At 35.2% G+C, this 12,084-nt stretch overlaps 2 protein-coding genes across 2 annotated transcripts; both read right to left on the bottom strand.

Moving 5' to 3' along the window:
* Window positions 1-2,097: 2,097 nt before the first annotated feature.
* LOC106617510 (uncharacterized) lies at window positions 2,098-9,176 on the bottom strand. The gene is made up of 4 exons (XM_014234743.3): window positions 7,790-9,176; window positions 6,357-6,491; window positions 5,907-6,176; window positions 2,098-5,746 (listed from the first exon to the last, which is right to left on the bottom strand). Exons 1-4 carry the CDS (start codon window positions 8,492-8,494, stop codon window positions 4,121-4,123), a joined length of 2,736 nt encoding a protein of 911 aa, XP_014090218.2. The 5' UTR covers window positions 8,495-9,176; the 3' UTR covers window positions 2,098-4,120.
* A 512-nt stretch (window positions 9,177-9,688) lies between these two features.
* Rpn3 (regulatory particle non-ATPase 3) lies at window positions 9,689-11,811 on the bottom strand. The gene is made up of 2 exons (XM_014234172.3): window positions 11,559-11,811; window positions 9,689-11,491 (listed from the first exon to the last, which is right to left on the bottom strand). Exons 1-2 carry the CDS (start codon window positions 11,720-11,722, stop codon window positions 10,174-10,176), a joined length of 1,482 nt encoding a protein of 493 aa, XP_014089647.1. The 5' UTR covers window positions 11,723-11,811; the 3' UTR covers window positions 9,689-10,173.
* Between the last annotated feature and the right edge of the window lie 273 nt (window positions 11,812-12,084).

Genomic DNA, 12,084 nt, shown 5'->3' with positions numbered 1-12,084 from the left:
TTATCTTGTTGGAACCAAAACGTCGAAGATAATCCAAGATTCTCTGCACTTTGTTTCAAATTGTTTTTTAAAATGTTCAAATAATCCCCATTTATCCATTGTGGATTCAATAAATTCAAGCTGCCCACCCACCAGCCGTCATGCAACCCCACACCATAATTCCGCCACCTCCGTGTTTAACTGTACCAACAAGATTTTGCTTTTCAAGGGCAGTTCCTGATTTGCGCCACACAATTTGTCGACCTTTTAAGCCAAAAATTCAAAATTTGCTGTCATCCGAAAATATTACTTGTCTCCAGAATTTCGGCGACTTATTTATAAAAGTCTGAAAAATGAGTAAAAATTCTATGCGCTTTCGCCTGTTTACAAGTGAAGTATATGGTTTCTTTCGAGCGACTCTACCATAATATCCAGCTTTTCGTAAAATTTTTCTAGCAGTTTCGGCACAAATTGATTTTTTAATGGTTATCTTTACGTTTTCAATAATCTTTGTGGACGTAATTCGAGGGTTAACTTTCACCATATTTATTATTGTCTGTTCTTCCCGCGCTGATAATATTTTCGGACGGCCAGATCGCGGTTTTGACGTTAAAATACCGGTTTACGACGCGCTAAACAGAAGAACACGTTCTTCCAATAGTTTGCCCAATTTTTCAATGATAATTTTTCTTTCCGACAGACTAATTTCTTTTCCTTTGGTTTCCTTTTTTTTATATATTATTAAAACGCGTCACGAGCTCTTTAAACGACTAATAAACACAATAGAATCTACGCAAAAAGAACGAACAAATTCATGAGAAGTAACAGTATTTCCAATTCAAGCTAACTGAACGCAGACTTCATGGTGCCTATGTTTACTTGTTCTTACACTAAAATCCCGTTATCACAATATTGAAAATAGGAATATACATTTTTGTTTTTGCATCTTGAACTTAAGAATATAAAGACAATCAGAAAATTTGTACTGAATTGCCTATTTACATTGTGTTTTTACTTCACTTAAAAAAATGTGTCCTCAAATCAGGGAACTAATAAAAGACCAACATTTTACTGATTGTTTGACAGATAAGCAGAAATCTGCATGGGTTCAATTTATTTGGGTTGTGCATATTTTCTTTGGAATTAAAAAGTCTCCAGACTACATTCAACACACTGAGCAGCTCTTGTTGCACTTCCAGAGACTAGGATGTAACATGAGCATCAAGATACACTTCCTCTGCAGCCATTTACACGGCTTCCCAGAAAATTTAGGCGACTTAAGCAAAGAACAAGGAGAAAGCTTTCATCAGGATATTCGCACTATGGAAGAGCGATACCAGGATTGTTGGAATGCAAAATGATGGCTGACTACTGCTTGTGGTATTTTACATTGGTCACTGCAGGCTCGAGAACCATCCACTAACGTGGGTATGTGGTAGCCTCTTGTGCAAACTGCCGATTTTGCGATACAATAGACCTTAGGTCGCAGTGCAAGCCTATCATAAAGACTTCAAAAAAATCCAGGAGTACAGCTAACAGATAACTTCGATATGTTTCACATGTGGAAAAATGTAGCCCTCATGCGAAGATTGTGTCTAGATGATCGGCCGGTCAATCACTTCTTAGCCGTCAGCAATGTTTCTTTGCGTTTTCCCATGCGTTGGCAGCTAGCGTTTTAAAGATATTGTAGCGACACTGCTCTTTAGTAGTAGTAGTTCTTTCAGGCTATTAATAATTAGAATCGAATTATTAGATCGATTATATACTTATCAGGAATATTGGTCTAAAGAAGCATTTTACACATTATTATCGCCCTCATCAGCGTATGAGGGAAGTGAAATTCCTTTAGGAGCTTGAAGGAGTTTCGAAATAGAAAGCACCACTGAATGGTACAACTTGTTTAATAACTGAGCGGAGAATAATCGGAACGAAACTGGATTTATATCCGATCGAAGGCTGTTCACTCGGCAACTCTTCTCAGTGTTGGCTGTCGCTACAATAACAACATAGATCGTCATTCAATAAAGAACTGAAAAAATAAAATTTTATTTTTTTGTCTTTTTTTCTTTTATCAAAGGAGTTAAGAAAAAAATTTATTTCAAAATAAAACATAATACATGTTTTAGTTCAATGTCCTTTATATTATATTTAATCTTATATATGTACATACAATTTAATAATTAAATTAATTAACCAAGTAATTTATGAATATAAAGTAGACGGCTTAAAATTTCGAAAGTAGGAAATAATATATATCAGTTAAAAGAAGTAGTCAAGAATATTTAGCTTTGTTCGCCTTAACTTTAAGCAGGAGAGCGATTTACATGTACAGGTTAATTGTATTTGTATATGTATGTTGTAGTATATATATATATATTTACTTTCCGACTGCTAAATCTGTGCGAATATGTGTATGAGTATATATATATACTTGTAGTATGTTCTTTGCAAATGCCAATGACAGTAAGTTGCGAGTGTTTGTTCAAAAAATTGGTTTTAACACTACGTACATAAATACAAAGTCCGAATACCAACAATTAGAACAAAATATTATGCTGATATACACTAGAACTTCCTTTGATCCTGCTACTCGAATCGCACTTACTTATGGTACATACATATGCATTTGAAAATCGTATGTTAGCGTATTTACTCAAATTTATTCGCAATATTACGATTTTGCCGTCTTTTCACTTCACTTTTCTACGTTTATTCATATATGTATGTATGTATACAGAAACAGGGATATCTCTAGTCGGCGTTTGTTTACATATTTAGAGAATATCTGTAATTAATATGTATTGGATTAATATACTCATATATGCGTATTTAATATAAATGTTTCTCATTGCTCTCATCATCTCCACCTACTTTCTTTTTTCATAGCTTACTACTTAACTCTTTCATATCCTTCATTTAACAATAATTATTTTTTACTTAAATATACATTTATATATACTACATAGAAGAATGTGACTACTGTAAAACACAAATTATTAATTCCTAATTTGATTCATCTCCATTTTTTTTTTTTGTTATCTGATCCGAACGTACGAGTGTTATTACTACTTTCACGCAGCGATGAAGCTTTCTTAGTGCATGGCACGGAGTATATATACTAATAGGCGTTTTCACGGATTTTATATATATACATATATGCTCACACATCTTTCATGTACAGTTATAGCAATGCGAACACAATATTTCAACAGTCAGTTAACGCACATGCAAAAATGCATACACATACTACAAACTTATAAATCATAAATTATGTATGTGGAGTTATTTAAAAAAAAGAAAATATTATTAAAATTTTTAACATGCAGCGCGAATTCTTATTATATAATTTAGTAGAATATTTTAACGCATCAAATTTACAAAAAAAAAAAAAAATTATAATTTGTTCTAGATGTGTTGGCTTGCAAAGCTAAGCGCGCATAGCTAACGTTTTTAAATGGAAATTTAATTTTACTAAATAAATAAATACAGCTGACCTAATTACATTTTTTTTTCAATTTGCTTACGAATTTACATTGAGAAACATTTTAAGAGTATATAATAATAGTTGCTTATAATAAATTGTCATACTACATAATACATACAGTCCGAATTGAGTGTGTAGTAAAGTGTTTAAATTTACATGGACGTACAAATCGAGTATTTTACCATTATTTGTTCGCATTCCTATATCCGTATAACAAGTTTAGCAAACTTTTTACATTTGTTAAACCTCTATAACTCGATTTCGGATGTTACACGCGATAATTAATTAATTAAGTCTTATTCAACATTGAAATATGTATATATTAATCATTTGTTATTAAAAAGTTTCACTAATTTTAAATCTTATGCGCTAGGAGAAGCGTGAAATTTGATTTCCGCCAATCATAACTGTATAAACCTCTATACTGCAAGCACAGCAAAGAGCTGGCAAGCCTCAACTATTATTACACTATATTTTCAGTTTGTCTTCTCAACCCGCCATAACTTTTTTTTAACTTAACTAACACTTTTCGGGAGTGATAATAGTTAAGTTTGAATAACACATACGAGTTACAGACATGCTGATGATGAGTGAATATGTTTTGTTTCTGTTTTTCAGTTTTCAAACACCGCACTCAAAAATTTGCCAATAATAACTTCACTTTGTGTTCACTGCACTGACGGCGGGCGTGGACGAATGTAGTGTGGTCGCACTCGACTGTGTACCAACTAATGTTGCACCAGTTACTTCCACAGTGTGTTGTTTTTGATGGTGTTGTGGTTGTTGTTGTTGCGGGTGATGTTGTATTTGCAAAGAGTCTGTTATAGCTCCACCACCACCACTGCTACCGCCACTACCAGCACCACCTGCAGCACCACCAGCAGCAGCACAGCCAATACCGCCAATACCGCCAGCGCCTGCACTACCAACGATCGCACTATTCGCACCCGATGACACAGTTGGTGACGCACTCGACGAGCCGGAATAGTCTAATTTATATATGGCGCTGCGGGTAACATCCTCCATGGACGCTTCTTGACAATCGGGCCCGCTGTGACTTTGAGAACCACAGTTGTAGCACGATAAATGTTTATTACTGACAATTGGCGCTGCCTGCGTGCTGTACGGCGTACCACCAGTCAATATCGTAGGACTGGCGACAATAGTTGGATTAGTTTGAAGCGCCTGCGCAGTGGGCTGTTGTTGCTGCACCTGCAGCACACCAGTAACACCCGACGTGACATTCGTATTAGGTGGGGGTGGCAACGCATTAGTCGGACGTAATGCGAGGGGCGGCGCGCCGGGTGGTGCCGCACCTGGTATTTGATAATATGAAAAAATGTGTTCGTTCGGCATAAGTCGCAATTGTGGCGGTGCTGGACCGCCGGTATGACTCATCAAACGCTGATGTTGGGCAGTAGGCGCTGCATGATATGGGTAGGTTGCGTTATATTGCTGTTGATGTGGCGTGGGCAGGATAAGCGGATTCGGTGTCAGATTGGATATAATGCTACCACCACCACTAGCGACACCTGGCGATGGCGAACTCATTAAAACAGGATTAGTTGCTAAATTATTATTACTGGTGCCAATATTTGAAGTTGTATTCACAACTGCAATATTATTGCCAATACCCGCGCCACTATTATTGTTATTGGCCAGTGATGTTTGCATCAAACCAATGCCACCCGCATTGCCACCGGATGCTAAAATAATTTCAGCACCGTACATTGGTTGTGACTGTTGCGTTAGCGCCGGATGTGTATTCATCATTGGTGTGGTATACATGCCACTTGCGGCTGTGCTAACGGAATTTACAACATTCGCCGAAATCATTTTATCTGAGCGACCGTTAAGCCTTGGATTCCCCGTCTGTTTATTATAGCCCAACTGTTGGTGTTTTTGCAGTTGATTTTCACTACCGAGTCGTAACCCCGGCACATTTGTAGTGCCTGAAAGCGTTGGCGTTTCTGGCGGTGAAGCATCACCACACGAACCATTGGAACTACCTGTATCACTGCCACCACTCTTATTCGCGTTCAACGATCCCGGTACTAATGTCGTATCTAAACCAGTACCAGTGCCATCAGACATTGACATATTCTGCATTGAATAAGCTAGGGCAGCGAAATTTGTAACCGGTTGGAAATGTGGATTTACCGCTAATTGTTGTTGCTGCTGATGAATAAGCGGTGTATAATTGCCTGACTTATGCCGGCGTGGATAACCATTGCGAATCAACGCCTGGAGAGGATTACCGGTACCTTCATTGCTTGCTACACCCTACAATGAATAAATATGTAAACCGATTATTAATACCAAATGTTGAAAATAAAGTAGAGTTCATTTAACAAAAAATATTTCAACTTAAATAAAAATGTTAAAGGATATATTGTCTCATAGAGATTTATGCACGCAGCTGTGTCTAGTGATTGATACTTACATCATCTATATTCTTTATGTTGGTTGTCATATTAATGTCATGTATCAGTTGTTGATGCTGCTGTTGTCCCATTGGTGGTGGTGTAGTTTCAGCCGATGGACGCCTAACATTTTTCAATGAGGCACTCATTCTTTGTGGCATATTTCGTGATTGCAACTGCATGCCAGGCAGCATCATATTGCTACCTGGATTCCGATTTGGGCTTGTGGTTCGGCTACTTGATGGAGAGGATTGTTGGCTAAGCATCGGCGATGCCGACTGTGGTGGATGCTAAATAAATTAGGAAAAAATTATATTAATTTCACTAATTAATTTACATTTAATAAAGATATATCAAATATACAAATATTTCCATAAATCAACTCAAAAATGGTGTAATTTCATTTTTTACAAAATTAAAAAGTAATGTAAAAGTAAAATGTTACAAACAATAAGTAATTTAATATTTACCTCAACCGTTTGGGGATACATCCGTTGCCATGTTGGCTGAAAAATTGGATTAGATTCAGTTGGAATGACATTTAATGGAATCATATGGGGATCAACAGGAACAGGATGTTGCATTGTTCCATCTGCCTGAATTATCTGAAATACATACATATGTTTTAGATGTACCTATATATATTATATGCACTTAGGTATTTATTGAGATTAAATACATGTTAGTAACTAATTAATTTATTAAAATCATATGAGATGTTATTTAGGTGGAAATAAATCATAGCCACAAGAGTATGTATGTGATACCTAAAAAAAATTATTTGACGAAGTAAGGCCACTTCAGCAGTATTCCCCAAAATATAAGTGAAAATTTGTATGCTTAAAGAAAAGTAAAAAACCGATTCAAACATTATATGCATTTTTAATTTGTTTATTAAACTAGCCAATTTTTATATTTATTCATTAAAAATAAATTTTTAACTTTAAAAGAACAGGAAAAAACACTTCAACTGAAAAATTCGGTTGATTCATATCGCAAAAGTATTTGCAAAAAAATTATATATTTAAACCAAAATTAATTATATGGCAGCGTATTCATTCATCTTTTTAACTTCTTTTAGTCTATTTGGCATTGAAAAAACTAATTTTTTTGTTCGCTCCGCAATATATAGCCGGTGATCCATTTTATCAGTAATAAACTGCATATTTTCCATCTTTTCGAACTTTAAATATTATTTTTCTTCGAATGTGGTTTCTTTTGATTTTCTTTCCATTTTTTAAACAATTTATCATATTTTTTACAAACAAAAACAAAATGACCGGATTTCACAAAATTTTTTTTCAGACTAACTTGCTACTCACAGCTTAGAACGCCAGCGATAATAACGGAACTTTTGCAAGTTATTTAAGGTAATAAATATCAAAATAAACTTCTTAAAACGATCTTTTGAGTTTTTTTACTAAAATTATATAATTTCCGAATACTTTTGTGAGGCACTGTACATAAATATACATATATGTTTTATAGGGTCTCGGACGTTTAGTTCTTGATCTTACAAACTTCGTGGCTAACTGAATATACCCTAATCAGGTATAATAAAGGTATGGTATTGTCTACATTGTTTAGCGAAATTTCGAACTTAAAATGTTTGCGGATCCTAACCGAACAACATAGAATACATCTCAGAGTATATCTACAGCCCTAATTAATATGATTTTTGTAAAACACTCAACTTTTCGGTACCCCTTTACCTTAACAGCAAGTTTTCAAATTTGTTGCATTGATATGTTTATAACTAGTATAAAACTTTTATTTAAATGAAGTGTCCTGTCATATAATTATTTGCAGATGGAAATCCTAAATGTAGTAAACGTAGGTACAAAAAGCACAAGATAAATAGTTAATTAAATATAAATTATAAGCATTGGATAACTAATACTACCTTATGAAGACCCTGTGGAAATGTCATTGGCATAATGTTGACGGGAGTTAATATTTGTGGATGCGGTTGTCCAGGGATATGCATTGCATGAAGTAACTGTTGTGGAATTTCTTGGTGGGACGGAGGCAAATGTTGACGTGGCTCTTGCTGATGTTGAGTATGAACCAGCGTTGGGTCAATATTCGGCTGTTGAAGAAGCGGCGACTGAAAATCCGCCACCAACTTGTTTTCTTTAATTTTCTCAAAAATTTGAGTACATTTGCATTGCTGATCAAATGAAAAAACCGGATGATTGGCTGCCATGGTATAAACCAATAAAAGCTCCTGCAAAGTATCTGAGTCATTCATATTCAGAAAGTCTCTGTCACCCCAACCATCCAACGTTCGAAATATCTCCGTCACACAGGTACGATTGCAAGCTCGTATTAATGCTAAATAAAGCGCCATTTTCCGCCTTATTTTCTTATCAGTTGGTTCGCCTTTCTGACATGCAACCATATCAGATGCCAAATCTTGGGGATTATTCACTCTCAATTCCATGCCACGCAACTCTTGCGAATCTCGCCGGCCCAACTCTTCCAGGCATGTGCCTAAGAACCGCAACTCAAACGGTAAACACATGTTAAGCAAAGTACACATCGTGTCGATCCTTTTATAACTCTCGAGTTCTTTAAACCATTGGATAACGTCCTTTTTACAAATCATTTCCGCTGATACATTTACTGTCGCGCATCAACCAAGTGAAAATCTGTTACAACGTTCTCTTTTCTCCTTTTTCTTACAAAATTCGTCTTTTTGATGTATATTTGTGTAGTTGCAATACACTGCAATCCTACACTAAATCTAGAGGCGCGTTGTTGCAATGCTGCCTCCGACAGCGTTTAGATCAGCCAACTCAACCAAATATTATTTTTTGCTATTGTTAATAAACTAGATTTTATACTTTAAGCACAATTTTTTAATTTCAATATTTGGCTTAAGATAGCCCGAGGCCAGAAGGTCGCACCACACATTGGCACTTGATTCTACGGTGGCAACTCGTTACTCGTTGAGCTATACTGGGCCTTGCAGCTCGTTATTTTGCACAATATTCTTTTTGATTTGCTTGTGCTGTTGATAGTCGTCGCTGCCGTCACTTTACTTATGGTTTATCTTTCTTTTCCTTTAAACTTTTCTTACGTTGTGCAGATTTGTAATATCTTCTCGCTATAACAACGAAAAGAAAATTCAACACATTTGCCAATGCAAAACGGCATATATAACCTTGCTACTAATGCTTTCACTTTTTAAATATTTATAGAATCGTTTCTTTATATTAAATTACTTTGAAACACAATAACCAAATGTATAGTCAATTTCATTCACGACAAGTAAAAACAGTGTTACCGCACACCGACAACAAAGAACGCACAATATTGCCAGGACTTTTGAAAAAAGTGTTGTTTAAATTAACGTAAGAAATATATTATCTTTTATAATAAGATTTTTAAATTTAAAATTTCTTAAAATACATACTGCAAAACATATTAAATTGTGTGCATAGCACAAAGAAGATACCAGTAAATCTAATCATTTTGCCGAAAATATGTTTGACAGTTCTTATATTTAAAAATGCGTTTTCTGACAATATTCTTGTTTACAAAAGATGTCTGCCTGACAGTTTTTTGTTTACAAAAAATGGCTGCCCCGCAATTTTTTTCTTTTCAGCTATCTCTTATTCCATCAAGAATTTCTATTGCTAGCCTGACGTCTCAAAAAATTAGAATTTATACTTTATACAAATTTATATTTAAAAATTTGTCAAAAAAGATTGAGTAATTTTTCTCAACCAGTTTTACTTTAGGAAATGCTAATGTCCCAGAAGTACATAAACATCGCAAATATATATAGAAGTATGTATGTGTTTAATAAATTTTATTTATTTCGTTGTTTTTCACATTGATTTATAAAATCGTTTACATTTTCCATTACTGGCGGCATATCTTTTAAATATCTATATAATTTTGAGTATTTAGTTCGCAAGGAAAACTACTCAAAAAGAAACGGATTGAGAAGTTTTCGTTATTAATCGAGACTGGAAATTAGGAAAACCTCCTGGTATTCTTATATGTACATTAATTAGAAATTTTTTAGAGCCCAACACATTGACCTAGTCTCCCAACAATGGGGAGCGAACCCGAATTCCGGCCAAGGCTGTCAACTTATGGCATTCCTCAAAACCATGTGAGGCATATTTGCCACCGCTACAAAAACTACATAGTCTATGCTGACCTTTTTCACTTCAGGAAGAGAAACACAATTTTTTATAAGAATTATTTTGGGATTATATTTAAATTGTTGCGCGACAACGCTTTCGGTTTATATACTTTTTTAAAACAAACTTCTTAAAAACCATCTTCATCGTCTTCGGCCATTTCTTTAGCCAATTCTAAGTCCTGTTGTTCACGCTCACGCCGCTCTTCGGCGCTCTCCAGATCTTTACCATATGATTTCGGTGGATAGCGCATAGCTTTTACACTTTGGTTGTGCAAGTCAAGACAAAATGTGATACGTTCATGGAAAGCAAGCTGCGGTTCGCGTGTACTATATACATCTGTACTTTCCTTGCTTCTCATGTAATTTTGTTCTGGATCTAGAGTTGCTTCTATAACTCCATCTCGAATAGCTTTAGACACAATAAATTCAGCATCTTCGGCTGAATCAAGCATTAAACGTTTAGCAATATCGTTTGGTGATATGCGTGAATAAGAAAGTCCAATTGAACGAATTGCAGTTTTTATAACATTGTGTCTTAGACGAATGATCAGAGTGTAAGTATGATCTTGTTGAAATTTCGGTCCAAAGTTTTTTACCACTTCACCAAATCGCTGGAGATTACCTAGACGTACAGCTTGTGTAAGCTGAAAATACGGTGCCAAAGATTTACGCAATGCCGCCTGTCGGAAAATCTGTCGTTCTGGTATGTTTCCCAATAGCAATTCGACAACTATAATCAACTTTTGCACGGTTTGCCTAAATCCAACGGCCGCGTTTTGTGGAGCTTTTCTCAACGCTTGTACCAAATGCTTATGAGCATCACTATATTCAAGCTTTGCTGCCTTTATACGGCCTAAATAATATAAAAATCGTGCCCATTCATTGTTACTTGCTGATACCGGAAATACAGACTTCTTTACTAATTTGTCAGCCTGATCGTAAAGTGAATAATGCAAATAATTCCGTAGTAAGCAATTAATTAGTACAGCTTGACCTTCGAAATCATTTCTCAATGTAGCTGTCCGCAGACGAGCATGAAGAAATCCTCTTATGGTTTCTAAACAGTTGTTAAGCTCAATAACTCGCGAGTAGTAAAAATAAGATTTTGCTCCAATCAAATCTAAAGTGCGACGATTTTGCCCAGCAATTTTGGACATTAGTGCTTCGGAACACACAACTGCACGTTTTATATCTGCTTCATCAATTAGCTTAACCAACAAGAGTAAATAAAAGTATGCATCTACTTCAGCAATTGGAGGTTTTGTGGCTGAACGACTTCTCGGTATTTCAGTTTCTATGACTCCAGCTGGAGTATTCGGAATCAAACTATTTGCAGTTTCGCGATCAGTTCCGGCTGGATATATTGATTGAGCTATATTTCGGAAAATAGCAGCGCTTAGCTTTCTACGCGTATTGGGAAGTGAACGAAGCACCCTTAAAATGAATCTACAATTCAAACATTTAATTAATTATGTACATATATCAAAAAAGAAAACAAAGTTAATAATAGTACCTAGATTCTTTTGATGCTACGGCCCTCTCAATCTGACGTATTTGCTCACGAATTTCCAATATTGTTGAGACACCTTGATCTTTTTTCGTGTCTCCTGCATTTTCACTAGATGGTTCCACCTCCATTTCAACGTCCTGTCCTGAAGTTTCCACAATGTTTGTCATTTTTCGGATTTAATAATAAATTTCACAAATCACAAAATTCACGGTTAACCAAAAATTGTCGAGTAATGCAAAGCAGGGAATATAAATGAAATGTCAAATAAGAAAAACGCAGTGTTACCACACATTTTAAACTTGCATTCGTACTTTTAAAGCATGGCAGTGAGATAGACTAACCATTATAATAGCACTAAGAGATATTTGAAATTACTTGTAATTTTTTATTAAACTTAAATTTTCATAAGAATTATGACATTTTCTTAGTGATTTTATGAGAAGATCAAATATTAGGGTAAATAATATCATATGGACATTTGTTATATCTGTGCGAAATGTAATAAAATATGTGTATCAATTTAAGTCAT

Source organism: Bactrocera oleae, chromosome 3 (assembly GCF_042242935.1).
Source record: "Bactrocera oleae isolate idBacOlea1 chromosome 3, idBacOlea1, whole genome shotgun sequence".
NCBI classification, from domain to species: Eukaryota; Metazoa; Arthropoda; class Insecta; order Diptera; family Tephritidae; genus Bactrocera; species Bactrocera oleae.
Note: the sequence above shows the minus strand (reverse complement) of the source record. Positions and strands in the feature narration are given on the sequence as shown.